This window comes from Manacus candei, unplaced genomic scaffold, assembly GCF_025592945.1.
Source record: "Manacus candei isolate 608988 ecotype Guabito, Panama unplaced genomic scaffold, ASM2559294v1 h1tg000169l, whole genome shotgun sequence".
Classification (NCBI taxonomy): domain Eukaryota; kingdom Metazoa; phylum Chordata; class Aves; order Passeriformes; family Pipridae; genus Manacus; species Manacus candei.
Genome location: NW_026138217.1, coordinates 855,011 through 872,159, shown reverse-complemented (window position 1 = coordinate 872,159; position 17,149 = coordinate 855,011). Strand labels below are relative to the sequence as shown.

At 46.1% G+C, this 17,149-nt stretch overlaps 1 protein-coding gene across 5 annotated transcripts in view; it reads left to right on the top strand.

Moving 5' to 3' along the window:
• TMCO4 (transmembrane and coiled-coil domains 4) overlaps nt 1-15,238 on the top strand; it is a 35,574-nt gene extending 20,336 nt beyond the window's left edge. For 3 of the 5 annotated variants that reach the window (XM_051773421.1, XM_051773422.1, XM_051773423.1), the window contains 4 exons: nt 80-164; nt 3,776-3,893; nt 6,010-6,127; nt 14,131-15,236. In XM_051773421.1, coding sequence (XP_051629381.1) covers nt 80-164; nt 3,776-3,893; nt 6,010-6,127; nt 14,131-14,463 — 654 coding nt within the window. In that variant the 3' untranslated portion in view covers nt 14,464-15,236. Of the gene's footprint in view, nt 1-79; nt 165-3,775; nt 3,894-6,009; nt 6,128-14,130 lie in introns of all 5 variants that reach the window. The other 2 variants (XM_051773418.1, XM_051773419.1) reach the window with 2 other exon arrangements.
• The last annotated feature ends 1,911 nt before the right edge of the window (nt 15,239-17,149 follow it).

The window sequence follows — 17,149 nt, the reverse complement described above, 5'->3', positions numbered from 1 at the left end:
TCAGGGACCCCAAGACCAGTCTCTCTTTCCAGATCTAGAGCAGAATTTAATGGATTTCTCTCCTTTTCTTCTTTCTCAGGGGAAGAGACCTGTCACACTGATTGGCTTCAGTCTGGGTGCAAGAGTCATTTACTTCTGCCTGCAGGAAATGGCTCAAGAGAAAGGTAAAATTCACCTTATAACCTTTTTCTCCTTTATTTTTCTTACTGCTGATAGAGAAGTTTTTCTTCCAAGAGGAAGAGTTTTTCTGGAAGAGAGCTTGGCTCTTTTAGGATAGGACAAAAATCTTTAAAAAATGGTTTTGAAATGCCTTTGGAGCCAAATTCTGTTGTCATTTCCCCCAGTTCAGCGGATTAAATCCTCTGCCTTCATTTGAGGTGCTCCAGTGGGTCAGTCTGGCCTGATAAACAACAACTGGACATTTGGATCAGCCTGGAGCTGCCCACATACTGCTGTGATCTCGGCAGAGGATGCTTTGCCTTTCTTGGGATCTCTCTGCAACTCTTTATCTGATTCTCTGAGTCCTCCCTTCCATTTAAGTCACTGAAATGCCTCTGTCATCTGCTATTTTTATGGTAATTTTTCCACAAAGTCAAGTATGAAACCATCTGTCAATTTATTACCCATTGTGGTTCTGTTTATTAATAGATTCTATTTTTAATTTAGAGAAAAAGAGAATAAAATCATTATGATCAGTTGATGGAAATTGTATCTTGGGCTTGATTTAGCAGTGAGTGTGTGCCTGTCTTCCCCCCATGTAGCAATTTAACTCATTAACCATTTATCCTCACAGATAATTACTAGTAAATAAGGAGCTTTATAAAGGAAAATGTGCAGTGAAGTCTAAAAAGTGGGAACAGAGTCAGGTGAGGATGGAGAGGTCAGCACTGACAGCTTTGTACCAGAACTTCACTTCTGGTTTAGGATGGAAGTCCTCAGATACAGGAATTCTATTCTCAAAATAAATCTAATCAAATCCAGAATGATCCTAATGGAGTGACACCGGAGCCAGCACCCAGATCCTAATCTGGCCCTAGATCTACACTTCTTGTGTCCTGAGAATGCCAGAGGCTGGGATATTTTCAGGTTTTTATTTAAGTCTGGAATATAATAGCCTGTTGCTAAGTAATCCATGGGAGGAAATCCTTAGGGGTTGGAAGGTTGGCTGCCACTCCAAAGAAGTCGGAGCATCATAGTGATGTATCAGAGCAGCTCCCACCCTACTCTGATTTTTCAGTTCCATAATTGAATTCTGAAAGCTGAGCTGTTTGTGAGATGAAAAGCAGCATGTTAAGTACAGATTGCCAAGGCCTTCCTCAAGACACATTCCAGAGAAGCCACAGAAGGAATGGAGCTGGGACCTGGGACAGCTGAGACTGATTTGGGTTTGGCCTTGGATGTCTCACACAAACACACGGCCTCATCACGCAGGGCGGGCTTTGCATCCAGATGGCAGTGGCATTTCTGAGGACAAATAACTAATGATGGATTAGCCAGTGAAACACCATGGCAGGAACTCAAATTCTGTTCAAATGCTTCTCTGCAAAGCAGTGGAATAACCTTTGGGATACTTCATCACAGGTGACTTTGGGAGCCAGAGCTCAGCAGGTTTCCAAAAAATGACATTGTAGCAGAAGATGGAGTAAATGAGCCATGGGAGACGCGTTACTGTGTGGGAAGATCCCTGCCCTGATTTCTTTGTCATGATTCCCATGTATTTCAATAATTAGCAATTAGCAAACTAATGCAAACTGATAATGGCTGTTACCACCAGACCCTGAAGCTTGAAACCCAACCGTGTGTGACAGGGATGAGGTGTCACACACTGGGGATTTATCCGGTACTGATCACAGCTCCTGTGACCACTATCCTGCTGGGCTGTGATGCCTGCTGTGGTCAGGTGTCGGGAATGCTGCTGACAGACTCTGCCGTGGAACACTGACCTGGCTCTGCATCTGTAACAGGTTGAATTCCAGCCCTGATCTCCTTTCAGTCAGGACTAACACAGTGAAGTGCTTTCCCTTTCCCAGTGAGTTGTATCCCTATGGCACAGCAAAGCCCTCCAGGCCTCAGGTTCAGCTTCTTCCTTCCACACTTTTTCTGGAAAAATCACCTTAATCAGGATTTAATTTTGACCCATCATTCTCGCTCTGCTCCCACCTTTTTGGACTTTATTGCACATTTTTCTATATAAAGCTCCATATTAAATAGTGACTCTCTATAATGCTAAATGGTTAATGAATTAGGGGTTTTTCCCTGCTTATGCAGACTTTATTGTTCTTCATCATCTAAAAGATTTGCAAACTGTGAAATACATTTATCTCGAGCCTCAGCAGCTTTGCAGGCCAGTGATCTGTTCCCATGTTTCTGTCCTCTTCTGTCAATATTCAAATAAAATGAGTATTTTTCAGCAAAACCTAAACATTTTTTGTTCTGAGCAAGAAATAAGCTGTACAAAGGACTGGAGAAACAAAAGCTTCCAATACCTTCCCCAAATATTCAGGATCCTGATGAATTAGCTGTTTGTTTATTCAGTTGGCTCACTTTGTGGCCATAGAATTTAGTACCTTGTTTGGAACAAGCTTCCCGTTAGGAAGGCTCTGGGTTTCCTTTTGATTGCCCATGATTACAGGAACAGGACTTTATTGCTCACACAGATTACACTAACAAAATTGAATTTCTCTTTGCTCTTTTCCATCGGTGCAAAATTTCCTTTGCAATAAGGACTAATTCCAGGAGAGCTCGTTTGGATTTTGCTGTCAGGCACCGGGATTTACACTGTGCAGAAGGAGCAGGCGCTGCAGGGAGCTCCAGTCCTTTACTGCTCTCAGGGAAAGGAAACCAAGTGATTTTCGTTTTAAAAGTCCAGCCTCTCTCTCAAACATTTGGTTTAGCTCAGGTCTTCTAGGGCCTGGCCTCCCACAAGTGCAGAGTATGAATTTGGAATATTATGCCCATGAGTCTTCCATTTAGCTGCTGTGACATCAGGAGCTTCATCTCTCTTCACAAAGATTTATGAAAGGCACTGATATATTGTCCAGGAGTTTAGGAAAGTAGCAGAGCTGCCCAATATTTCTCATGCCATCATTATTTCTTCTGGAATTGCCTGGCTGCTGCTCTCTGATAAGTGAGGAAGATTTATTATGCTTAAAAGTCAACATTGCTGTTCACCAAATCCTGCCCTGGGCATTCAGGTTACAGCACAAGGAAATTGAAACAGTTTACTAAATCATCACTTGTATTGGCAAATGCCTCCATTTTTGCTACTTCCTAATCAATATTAAGAATTTGGAATTTTCTCTTACATGTGCATGTCATGTTTTTCATGGACTCAGCTCTAAGGACTGATTGTGGGAAGGGTTTATCATTCTTCATGTATGATAACATGATCACTCTGTGGGATGTCACCTGTTTCAAAGCTCTGTGCAAAGTCAGATCAGTGGGTCTGCAAAAAGAACTTTCCCGAGGTTTCCAAACTTTTCCAGATGTTTGCTGCTTGAACAGCATCTCTTCTCCCTCCTGCCATCAGCCTGGTCCTTTTCACTGCCTCAGGATCTCTATTTTTCACATTTACTGACTCCTGCTGAACTTCAGACATCTAGCATTTGTGCAAAGTTTTATTTATGATCCTCCTTTCCGTTGTTTCTGTCCTTCAAATTGAAACTACAGAAAGGACGATTTTTCTGGACTTCACATCTGAACACACCCTTCCTTCATGTAAAAATATTTTCTGATCTACCTTTTAAATCTGAGCTGTTCTGCTTTCACTTAACAGACTCCCAGGGGATCATTGAAGACGTCATTTTACTGGGAGCTCCAGTGGAAGGAGAAGCCAAGCACTGGAAAGCTCTCACCAAAGTGGTGTCGGGCAGGATCATAAATGGTTACTGCAGGTGTGCTCAGTCCCCACTTCATTATCCTTGGAATGGTTTTACATATTTATCCCTTTTAAACACTTTCTAAGTGAATAATTGTTGAGCTGGTGAGGATGTTGATTCAGGAGCTGCAGAGCCTTGTCTCTCTGGAAGTCTCTCCCTCAGATCAATTGCAGGTAAGAGGCTTCAGGAGGCACTTGAAGGCTGATTGTGACACTGGAAGCCCGAGGTGCTCCACAGGTAGGTCCTGTTCCTACAGGGACAGTGTTTTATCACTGGCAGCCTAAAGCTGGGTCAGTGTGTTTGTGTGCATCATCTGATGTATTCTAAAATCCCTTTAAATCTCAGCTTTAGGTAAAGGACTATAAATAAGGCTGTTAAATTCACTGGCTTAAAGAATGGGAATTAAAATCTATAAAAGCTTTAAGGCACAATATACTTAGGGCTGCTTATGAGGAACAAGACGTGAAAATCACAATGGAAGGGAAGGAGCTCAAGCAAATTGAAGGTTTTTATGTCTACAGTAGGTTTCTGGTCAGGATAGTCCACATGAATAAGGTGTTTTACTTACAAAAGAAGAATAGCTGAAATAGTTGTAGAAAATTTAGTTAGGATGTGAAAGAATACCAAGATAGACTTGAAAAAAATATCAGCCTTTTAAAACCACACAGGCAACTAACTGCTGTGCAGAGTTGTGGGAGCTGTTGGGTAGGAAGAGGGAGGTTCAGACGCCCCAGACAGCTGAAGCGATCTCAAAAAAGCTATTAAAAATTCAAGCAACAGCTTGATGACTAATGACTAATAACCTAATGATTGTATATTGCAAGACAGGAACACTGCTTCCCAGCACAACCAGATAAGGGGAAATTAAAACAAAGGAATGAAGCAGGGAAGAGTAAGAGCATGGGGAAATAAACTGAGAAAGAACCAGGCAAGAAGATTAGCAAAGAACATATACCTGCAAGTGAAGACCATTTATAAAGCCATGAGCCTTCGGGTCAAGGAGAGGTGAAAATGCTGTTGGGTATTTTCCATGCACACATCCATATGGATGCCTACACACATACCTGTGAGGTGAGAAACTACTGTATTACTGTGCTTCTAACAGGGTATGTTAACTCACAAAGAAGAATTAAATAAATTAATTAAAAGTATTCAAGATCAAAACAACAATTAGGCTGAAAATTATTGCCTTTGTCCTTTTTGCATCTCAGGAGGTTTTAGGGATGTTGGATGTGCACAGCACTTACAGTATTTCTTCATGTGGATCAGGAAAAAGCAATTGCTGCCTCCCTGGGAGTGCTCTGAGTTCCTCCAAGAAGCCATAAATGATAGAAATTGTTGCAAATAACTGAGCTTACCCAGCAAACATTGTTCTTCTCTGCATCCTACAAAAATTGATTTCACTGCAAAAAGCTCAGTGTATTCATTTCCTATAACACACACAAAAAAGGAATAAAACAGTATGTGTGTGTCTAACCCTGTGTGTGGTAATTTGGTAAGTCGAGGTCTTGGGTGTTGAGTGAGAAGTGATGTAGAAATTGTAGCTTGTTGCTCACACCTAGGAAGAAGCAGGTAAGGAGACTGTCAGGAAATATTCCACTATGCAGGTTCTCTACCTTTCCCTCAGATGCTGATTTTGGGGTTATTCGGGAAGCATGAGGGGCAGCTAGAGGAGGGAGCTGACAGAGACGGGATATTTCTGTGAGGATTGAGGTATGAAATAAATATTATACAAATAGTTCTTGGTAAGACCTCAACTGATTCTGATTTCTGTGGTCTCTCCCTTATACAAAGGGTGACCTTGTTCTGTCACTTCAGGAGTAACTCTGTTTAGGTCAGATGAATTACACTGAATACAACTCCTGCAAGATCAGATTTGAGCCCAGTTTGTCGAGTTTCAGTCCAGTGTAACTTGTCTCCTTGGGCTTTGAAGTCCGTAGGGAGAGGGCAAGTGAAAACCAGCTGTCAGAGCTGTCCCCTCTGATTTCACAGTGGGGCTACAAATTCCTAGTGGGAAACCTCACCCAAATTAGTTGGACTCACTAAGCTTTTGAAAGAACCCAGGGCTTCATTGCCCTGGGTTGGACAATGTTGGACAACAGGATTTATTCCCTCTCTTCTCTGCTTCTAGAGGGGATTGGCTGCTGAGCTTTGTGTACAGAACCTCCTCTGTCCAGCTCAACGTCGCAGGACTCCAGCCAGTTGACCTGGATGACAGGAGGATGGTAAACATGGACCTTTCCTCTGTAGTAAGTAGTTCCTATATTCTGCTTTTTTCTCCATCATGCTTTGCTTGCAGCACTGTAACCCCACACTCACTACTTAGGGGAAGCTGGGTACTGAAGAGAGCCCCTCCAGGTAAATTGTCCCTCTTCCTTCCCTGTCTTTGGGGAAACTGATCTCAGACTTCACTCTGGATTTTTTTGGCCCAGCCAGTGTTCAGCATTGAGCAAAAAACTGAGAATTTACCTCTCCTTTTGGATATATTTGGGGGTTTTTGGTTCTGACATATCTCATACTGGATACAGAAAATGCCATTATTCTCCAAGAAGGACCTTTCTGTCATAGGATCATAAAATGGTTTGGGTTGGAAGGGACCTTAAATATCATCTCATTCCAACCCCTGTGAGTCTGGATCGAGGGGAAGTGGGATTGGCAGCTGGAAAACGTGGAACTCAAAACATGTGACTGCATGCAGCCCACAATCTTATCTTGGTGGAGCCTCCAACACTGTTCAGGTTCATTCAGGGCCGTGTCCATGGGCCTTGTACCTTGGTCCCCAGGGCCACACCGACCAGAATTGGAACCGGTTTGGAATTACAGAAGCTCCATGATGGCAATGGTTGGTTTGCCAGGTCCTGCAGCCTGTTTGGAGTGTGGGTCTCCAGGAAGCAGGAAGAGACTCGTGGGTATATCTGGCAAGCATTCAGCTTCCTCAGAGCTATCCAGTGTCATTAATGATAAGCCACTGTTATAACATCTGGCAATATATCCAGCAGTATTCAACTCAATTACCTTAAGCAAACTCATCATCACATTGTTGTCTCATGAGTGAGCTCTTCCATGGAAAACCATGCAGAACTCAGCTTGTGCATCCATATCCACAGAAATCTTGGGCATGTCATCGTGTCTTTCCTTATCTTAATTGTTTTAATTAATTTTTCACTCTCTGCAAACTGGGAGATGCTTGGTACAAAGCTCAGGATACTTCTATGGTTGTTGTTCCTGCCATGACTTTTCCCAGATGTCCCCACAAGCTGGCAGGGACTGTCAGTGTTACTCTGGAGCCAAAGGCACTTTGAAGAGTTTTCAGAATTTTTGTAGCACCATCCTCCTGAGCCTATAAATACCCAACTGCTCCCTGCTCATTTCATTCATTATAACTGAGCTCTGCACAGCCTTTGCCAGCAAACACAGGGCTTAGTACTGAACAGAGAGAACAGACACTTCACAGAACAAAATATGGGCTTCCCATATTTTGGAAGGGGTATAGTGGAGGCTTTTAAACATGGTCCAGCACTTGTATCTTTGCATCTCACTGAGTTGTCAGCATTTCCACACACTCCCACATCCAGTTTCTCACCATCCCCAGAGCTGCCATTAGTCACTTTCTATCTGACATCTGTTGCTGGCTTGAAAATGGCCAAAGATGCCAAGTGGTGGCACTGGGGTGACGTTTCCTGTCAGTCAGTCTGTGTTACTCTCCTCTTTTTGAGTTCTCTTCAAACACCCTCCTTCTATTGACCTGCTTCCTGAACTGTGAAGCCCCTGGGGTCCTGCACACTTTATCCTGCAGCAGCCTCTCCATTTCCCTCAGAGGAGCAGGATTTACATTTCAGCTGAATGAATAATGTTTACAGAGCTGCTCTCTGCTCATCTCCTAGGGCTGTGCATCTGCCTGGTGCCAGCAGACAATCCCAGTGCTGCTCTCCTTCAGAAGGAGCTGACACCTCCACTTCCTTCATCTCACTGCAAAGCTTTGGGGGAGAAATGTATATTAAGTAGGTGTCATTCTCTCGATCTGTTTTCCAGACCATGGAGCTTTATAGGAAGAAATACAGTGCGTTCTGTTGAACATTTTAGAAGTAAAGGGAGGAAGAATGGGAAGGAAATTTCCAGGGACAATATTTTTTTTAAACGTTAAGAAAGCAAAGATGGATTTTGCTGCAATTACAGTGCAGTAGCATAACAGAAAAATACATGCTGATATTTAGAGATGTATAGAGAAGTTTTCTTTCTGGGGACCAGCTCCATCTCTGCAGATGCCCTTGCTGGAGGTCCCCGTGAGTCTCCTGCCAGAAGAACAAGGTGTGATAAAAAACTGTAACTGATGCAAAGGTGTTCAGCGTGGAAGTATTACACAGGCAGCCTCAGTATTTTTGGTATCTCCCAGTCCATCCATGATGAAAACTGGACTGGATCCAAACAGCTTGGTTCTCTTTGCTGTGGTAGCACCAGAATCCTCTGAGTGGAGGACTAAGAGCCCTCAGTATAACCAGGAACTCACCTCCAAGGCCTCTATCTCATGTCTCTCTTGATTAATGCGTTTTTTATCTAACTGTCAGTTAAAAAAACAGAGAGAAAAACTCCTCCCACTCAGCAAATGGTTATAAAATCCTTCCTCATGGTTACAATGGGGCTGATTTATTCAGTGGGTTTGTTTGACAGCACCTGTTAGAGACCAAGGAAGTGGTGGAGCTACAGTGGATTATCCGGAGTTTGTACAGTGCAGGCTGAATTAACGTTTGAATATTGCAGAGCTGCTCTGAGGCAGAGCACAGGGAGCATTTTCAGGCAGGCTCACAGGTTAGGAATTGGTGTTTTAGTTTCTCTGGGCAGTTTCACGGCATCAGAAAACAGAGATTAACTTGCAAATTTAGGGGCAGTGGGAATATGGTGGTTGGAAATCTAGTGGAGAGCAGGGATGGATCACAGTCTGCCAGCACTGCCAAAGCCACCACTAACCCATGTCTCCAAGTGCCACATCCACATGGCTTTTAACTCCCTCCGGGGATGGGGACTCCACCACCACCCTGGGCAGCCTGTTCCATTGTCTGACCACCCTGTCCATGAAGAAATTTTTCCTAATATCCAACCTAAACCTCCCCTGGCATAGCTTGAGGCTGTTTCCACTCATCCTGTGACTTGTTACCCTCCCCTAGCTCCACCCTCCTTTCAGTTCTCCGGAGAGGGACCAGTATTCCTGTTATGAGGGAGGACAAACAGATTCAAGGCATTCTGGCCCTCAGCCAGGCAGGTACATCAATACCATAAGCAGATGAATTTTGTGGAATACAACTGCTTTGACACTTCTGTGAGTCAGACTTTTCCCCCAAACACGTTAACCTGTGTTTTTTCCCACTGTATTCCCAAGACTTGCAGCAAAGAATTAATTGTCATTACAAAATACGGATTAATTAAGAACCCTGGGGAGTTCAAAAGGCAAAAGGTTGCCAAGGTCTCATTCCTTCTCTTTTTTTCACTTGTTCCAAATGAGCAGTGCCACCTCCCATGGTGACAGGCAAAAACAGGATCAGAGGAGCAGGAGCTTGGAGCAGAACTCAACTTCAAGCAGCAACCTGGGGGAGCTGGGAGAGCCTCTCTCACACTGGGGGGAAATCCAGGGCTTTATGGAAATTAGTCTATTTGTCTGTTGGTCTGTGGGGTCACAGGGATGGTTTCTACAACCCTAGAGTCATCGGTGGCTTCATTTTCTGTGCTTCTTCTTGATTTGAGAGCTCCGAGAATCCCAGATTAAATACATATTAAATACATTTTTCCCTTTGGGACACAAGCAGAGGGTTCTGGCATTGTCACTGTGTTAGAACAGAGAAGAAACTGGAAAAGCTTTTCCAAAAAAAGGGCGATCAAAGCCATTAATAACTTGCAGTTTGGTTTTGCTTTGTGGCTGATAAATCCCAAAGGCTTTCATTCAACCACAGCCTGTGTCAAGGTTCATTGAATGTTCTCTGGTTCCTGCTGTGGGAATCTGCTCTGCCTTTGGCTTTTGGGAGATCCAACCACATTCCCCTGCCCAGCCAGCATTAGAGTTTTGCCATAAGCTGTGGGAAAACTGTGGAAAACAGCCAGGACATTTTCTTCCAGGCTGAGAATTGGGGTTGTTCAGCTTGGAGAAGAGAAAGCTTCAGGGTGACCTTAGAGCCCTTCCAGTGCCTAAAGGTGCTCCAAGAGAGCTGGAGAGGGACTTGGTACAAGGGCCTGGAGTGACAGGACAAGGAGGAATGGCTTCCCACTGCCAGAGGACAGGGTTGGATTGGAGATTGTGGAGAAATTCTTCCCTGTGAGGGTGGTGAGGCCCTGGCACAGGGGTGACTGGATTTTGAGTGATAATGTGGCACAACTTGGGAGCCCTGCAACCCATCAGCCTGTGCCACCATCTGGACCATGCTCTGCGTGGGTTTGGAGGCAGCATCCAGAACTGAGGAGTTTTTGGAAAGCACCAGTGGCATTTGAGCTTCTCCCTTCTGTACCAGTAACTCCCCAAAACTGTCTGGCAGTTCAGTTCAGAGGTAGGATTGGACTCCAGCGCTCTTCCGGGACAACATATTCACTGTAGCTTTGGGAAAGGGAGAGTAAACAATAACCCAAGTTGCTGAGCTGGCTCTGCAGTTTGATTCCATTCTGTGTGTACACACAGTGTCTGACACCCAGAGGAGGAAAGGGCTGCTGAAAGGTGAACTGTGATTATCAGTTGAGCTCCAGAACCTGCAGCTCACTCCAGGAACTCTTTCACCACCCCCAAAATACCATTTGCTGTGAAAACAGACAGTATTTGCTAACAGGGAATCCCTGAAGGATGCCCTCCAGGGTCGTTACTGCTCCTGCTGAAATAACAACTCTGCAGAGATGTTTTAACTTGATGGAATCTTTTCTTGCATGATAAAGTTGCTCTTTGTACGTGATGGGCTCAAAACAAATCCAAGGGGTGAAATTCTCAAGGGTATGAGTGACCTGTGCCTCCTCCACCACACTGCCTGCCTCCTCAGTGATTCCCTGTGAATCCATAGGGTGTTGGTGACGGGCAGCAGGAGGAAGGCACAGGGAGCAGAGAGGCTGAGGGACACTGAGCTCAACTCGGGCAGTTCCACAGCCCTGCAGAGCAAACAGGGATTTGGAGCCAAATGTGTACTCCTTGTGTTGCTGCTCAGGATGGGTGGTGGAGCTTTTATTGAAGGACTCTGGGCACGACCTCAGGATACTTGGCTCTGGAGGGAACAGTGAAGTCTTGTCTCTGCCATATGGAGTGATGTCAGTGTTGTGATGGAGCAGGAGCTGTGCCTGTGCCCACATGAGGCCATGGCAGAGCCAAGACCATATAGAATGTCTCCTTTCTCCCGGCCCTTTCTCTGCCCTCCCCTTGCCAGGCTCCAGCACACATTGTGTTCCTTTAGCTCAAACCAGAGAGAAACTGGGATTCCTCCTCTGTACACAACAAAACCACTTCTCTGTGAATTTAACAGTCGCAGCTGATTGTGCTCAGTGACTTTTTGACACTTTTGGGTGGATTTGAACTTGAAAACCTTTCCAAACATGCTGAGCTGATGGCTCCTTTCTGCTGGCTGGTGGATCCCGCTGAGCAAAGCTATCAGTTGTCCTCCAGAGATCTCCCAGCAGCAGCAGTGCCAGAGACAGCTGGCTCATGTTTTCCAATGAGTCAAAGCAACCATAAAGTCAGATAGAACAGGGAAAAGTCACCTAAACACACCAATAAACCCACCCCACTGCTTTCATTTCCTTAAAACAAGCAGAAATCTATTTGCTCTGGTGCTGAGCACACTCTTCCATTCATCCTGAAATTCCTCCTGGACTTTGTTCTGATAAATACTCAAACAACCTCTTTATTTCCCTTTAAAGTTTTTATTGACTATGTTGTAGATGTTCCCCTCCCATCTCCTGCACAGCCTACCCAGTGGAGGAATTCATCCTTTGATAGCAGGTGGAAACAGGCTTTAGAGATCTGGAATTGCTGGATTTTCCCACCAGGATGGCAAGTGGCAAGGCAGTTTGTTTGCTGTTCTTTTGCTGATGGCTCAGTGCTCAATGTCACACTGCAGCAGAGTCCTCCCTCCTCTTACACTTCTCAGGGCTTGTGCTGGTCCAGCTTTAGGGAATCCTTTCCTGGGCTGTCCTGGAGACAGGAGTGAATTTCCTTGGAAGAGATTTAGAGGTTTAGCAGAGCTGCAGGAAGGGATGGATTTTCAGGAGGTCTCAGCTTCTCTTTTAGCTGCATGAGCTCTTCAGAATGGCTCATACCCTGCATCCCTCGGTGATCATGGTGATCAAGGAAGAGGAATTCCCTGTTGTTTTAGTGGAAGCTGCTGGATACTGAGGAGATACGAAAATCTAGTCCTTAAGGTGGCAGAGGAAATTTGTTCCCTCTGACTAATGGCTCAGTAACACCAGGATGAGAAATCCCCAAGCACTGACCAGGGCAGGCAGATGGTGGTGACAGGAGAGGTTCTGAATGCAATAAACCAAAGGCCTTCAGCCCCAACTCCCAGCAAGACCAGCTCCTTCCTGTCTATCCCCACCTTGCTCCTTCGGCACCAACCACCCTGACTGAGCAGCAAAAGATTTCTATTTTTCCAGAGGACAATGTCCACAGCCCACAGCCAGTTCCTCAGTCCTTCCATGGTTAACTAATCAGTTCCAAACACACAGAGCACGTTGAGCCATCTGGAGGGATTCAAGTCACATATTGTATGTCTGATGTGCAGATTAAATCCTTCAGTTTGCTCCAAGCCCTAAGTGCAGCCAAATGTTTCCTCCTCCAAAGCCACTTCATGCAAACTCCTTGGAGGTTTGGATTTTTGGGAGGAAAGACTGGCTTTAGTTTTGGGAGAGCTGTGCTGGGAACCCTGGTGCTGGCACAGCGATGAATCCCAGAATCCCAGAACGGTTTGTGTTGGAAGGCACCAGTTCAAACCCCCTGCCATGGTTAGGGACGCCTTCCACTAGCCCAGGTTGCTCCAAGCCCCATCCAACCTGGCCATGGACACTTCCAGGGATGGGGCAGCTGAAGGATTGCTCTGGAACCAGGCAGGAGCTGAGCAGAGGGTCCATGGCTGGTGTCTTTGCAGAGCTCTGTGAAGAGCTCTTACCATCATCATCCCTTTCTGGGGCACTCATCTACCTGGCTGGGAAGCACGAAACCTGGGACCGGGGTGTTGCATATTCCTTGATGTGGAAATTCCCTAATTACTAGCAAGGTTTGGGTAAATAAGAGGCTGAGCCAGCTCTCTGGCTGGGTCAGGGAGGTTTAAACTGCTGGAAATTGAATTTACCAAAGATGCTGCAGTATCTCAGGATGCTGTCAGTGCATCAAGTGCTTGGTTTGTGCAGGACACCTGGAATGGGGAAGGAATTTCTTCCTCTCCAACCATGTGGCCTTTAGTATAAACAAGTCACCTTCGGAGGAGGTTTTCTGTTCTCTTGCTCCCTGACTGGAAGGATACATTCCAACATTCATCTCAGAAGGCTTTATCTTATCGTGGAATTCATCTTACAATAAAAACATCTGGGTTTTTGCACATGCTGTTGACTTTTATTTGGTTTATGGACCCATAACTCTTGGGCTCCTGGTTTTATATTGTGTGGGATGGATCAGTGCAGCCTCCAGCCAAGAACCTTAACGCGCTTGGTAGCTGTGTGAGGTTTAATGACTGTATCTTAATTTAAATAAGATAATCTTGGCTTTTACAAGGGAGCTGAGGCACCTGGAGGAATGTCATTTAGCACAGAACAGGGAGCTGAACTAAGAGAAATCATCTCCTACCTGGCTGTCTCTCCCTGTGGCAGAGCTGCTCCTCTTACCCTCATGGCACACAGGATTTGGGGGTTGTAACTCAGCCAGGTCCAGGCTTTTAAACGTCTCAGAAGAAAAATAATCCAGCAGCAGCATGTGCCCCAAAGGCTGCTGCCAGTTCAGGCAGTTCCATACACAACTGCATTTATCCAATGGTGGAATCACCAACCCTGGAAGTGTTCAAAAACCGTGTGGATGTGGCACTTGGGGATGTAGTTTAGTGGTGGCCCTGGCAGTGCTGGACTTGATGATCATAAATATCTTTTCCAACCTTAATGATTCCGTGATTCTTTGATTTTCCAGCCTCATTCTTTCCTCCTCAGAGCCAAACCCAAGTTTCATGGCAGTGGTGGCTGTTGGGATGAAGGACTTGGCTGAGCTGGGTCCCCACGGGTTCCCCACTCACAGGATTCTTCTTCCCTGCAGGTAAACGGCCACCTGGACTACATGAAGCAGATGGACACCATCCTAAAAGCTGTGGGCATTAAAACCAAGGAATACCAGCCAGTAGAGAAGGGCAGTGGCAGTCTTTTCCCCCCTCTAGCCAAGAAATCTCTGCAGGAAGCAGGCAGCAAGGCTCGGGGAGAGGAAAACACCAGGAAAGAGGAGGATGAGGCTGGGGGTGAGGCTCTCCCAGCCAGCTGTGCTCACCGACGGGATTCCTCCAGCTCTCTCCTGGGAGAACCCTCTCTGCCCTGCCTGAACTGCTATCACAGCAGGGACAGCAAGGACCAGGCAGCAGAAGAAGGAGTAAATTAGAGCAGAGCTGCTTAGCCAGCACTAAAACAGCTCTGACACTGGGATTCCCCAGGGATAGAGCCGGCGGAGCTGGAGCTGCAGTTTCCAGCCCCTCAAGTGAGCCTGGAGGGTGGCACTGGTTTGGCACTAGATCAAAGCATTCAGAGCAGCTGCCAACAGCGGCTCCCGGTTCCCACGGACGAAAGAGGGGTGGTTCCTGCCTGTATCTGCACTGCTCCTCAGGAATCCGGGACAGATCCCCATCCAAATCCTTGCAGGAAGCAGCTGTTCCCCCTCAGCACTGCGTCCCTATAACTGAAAAGCAAATGGCTCTGAGGGGATTTTAATCATATCGCAGGGGGGGGCTCATCACTAGGAAATTAAAAGCGTTTTTCCACTGGAGATTGGTTTGGTTTGTGGATTTCAGGTGTGTTGAGGGCTCTGCCTGCCCCACTTCGGGCAGATCAGTGTCCACACTTCAGCTATGCTGGCTGGGGAGGAGAAAGGCTCAGGCTGCCAGGGCACTTTCCAATCTCCAAGGCTGTTTTCCTGTCCCCAGGTTGATGACAATGAGTGTTGGAGGGCCCGTTCCTGTTAGAAACACATTTGGGACCCTGGGTGACAGCAGCAGGAAAACTGATGGCTTATGAAACTTCCAGGCTCTCCAAGCCCAGCAACCCACTGACACTTTCCTTTTGAGTCACACACACATCTCCAGCCTTAAAAGCCCCCTTTATTTTTAATTGGCTTAAAATAAAACCCATACTTGGCATAGGATAAACATGAATCTGTTTCATTTCTACCTCCTTCCCTAAAAGTGAATTGGTTCCACTCTCTTCTCCCCAGTCTCAGAGCAGAGGAAAGGACACAGCTTTACATCCCCTGCTAGCAGAGCTCCCAATTCGTGTGGGACTGATCCACATCTTCCATAAAAGCTCGTTTTCTGTCCTGTTTTTCTGCTAAGCCCAGGAAAATGCATCTGGCAGGAGCGTGACAAGTGGATGCCTCTGCTCTGAGAACACCTCTGAGGTTTTCTACTTTGCCACAAGTGTGATGGTACAAACACCTCCCACCCCTGATCTGGGAGGTCTCATTGACTCAGAAGGGGAAGGAGTGCAATTGCACCTTCCAATTTCGGTTCATGGAGGGTCTTCCTCCCGCCTCCCTGATCCAGCACCCCCTCTCCTTCCTTCCCCTGCAGGCTCCCTGCAAACCTTACCTGCAGATTATTTCTCACGGAGTCAAAGACATGGCTGGTTTTGGGGATGATGCCGTAACACAGCAAAGCACAACGGTTTGGGTTCAGTGCCTGGTGTTTCCTCTCCCCAAATCCAACATCCAGGGGGGCTCAGACCTTCTCAGCTCCTTTCTGGAGCAGTGATGGGAGACATCTCTTGAGACAGGTCACAGGGTCCCGCGTGCTGGGGCTGTTTGCCCGGTCAGTGTTGATGCTGCTGGCTGCAGGGAAAGAATGGGATTTCTCCACTCATCCAAGGCTTTGTCCACAAGCAAACACCTAATTATTACAGTCTTGATGAGACAGTAATGAACTATTGCTTTTGAACATTTGGCTTGAAGATCACTCTCTCTCTCTCTCTCTGTCCATCTCCCAAGGCTAATTAAGTACCTAACAGATTTCCAGACTCCATCGTGCATTTTCCTGCTCCTTTTTAACAGGAGTTGTAGTCAAAGTGTGGCTTTATATAAAGCTGTTTTGTGGGAAGATGCACATATTGATCTCTATGCTTGACACCAGCCCCAGGCTCTCTGTCGCCCCATCCAGGGGAAAATGTATTGAACAGTTTGAGGTTTGAACCTGATGAACCCTCAGTGTGTCCCAGTCGCTCATCCCTGACTGCTGGGCCAGTGCCGGCTCCCAGGGGGTACAAAGTACCAAGTAAATGTCAAGTTGGTCATAAAAACTCTTGTTCAGTTCTGGAACATCCATGGGCAACGTGGAAAGAAAACTAGTGAGATTTGCTTGGAGCGTGGCTGTTTCTTCCAGCATTCCATATCCAGGGGATGCTCTGTGTCTGTTTGGATACTGGTGAGTTCCAGGAGCACAGTCAAACCTGTTAATGGGAGCTCAGAATTAGGCAGAAGGCTTGGAGGGGAGGGGTTCAGGGAGGGCACAGCAGCCAACTGTCAGCCCAGCTCTGCAGCCCAAAGGCACTTGAGGAAGAATTTACTAAAATCATTTGTTTTATTGATTATTTTAAGAGCCCACTTGCCACATTACTCACTGTTCTCTCTGCTTATGGCTATGGTGGGGGTGGGCTGAATGGAGGCGGCCTGGAATTGTCATTTAAAAGACAGTATTTCTTTAGATTCCTATTTGAAAGGGGGGGAGAGTGTATTTTCTAATTGCATCATCTAAAAATTAACGGATTGTCAGAGAGAAGTGTGGTGGTCCTGTGCCAAGAATGGGAAGCTGTAGGATGGAGCTGTAAGAGGCACTGATCCCATTACTACTGTCACACAACCCACAAAGCCATGACGAGTCGCATCCTCACACCCCCACAGAACATCCAAAAATCAGTGTTGGACATTCTGCACCCAATTGAACCCCCATAGTGCAGTTCTCCATGATTAAACACGATGGTTTCACTGGGCTGTAACTCACTGCTTAACAGGAAACCGAGACAGACATGCTCCAAGTCAGGAGAGGAAACGCAGCTCCAAGAAGACGTGATGTTCCATGGGCTGA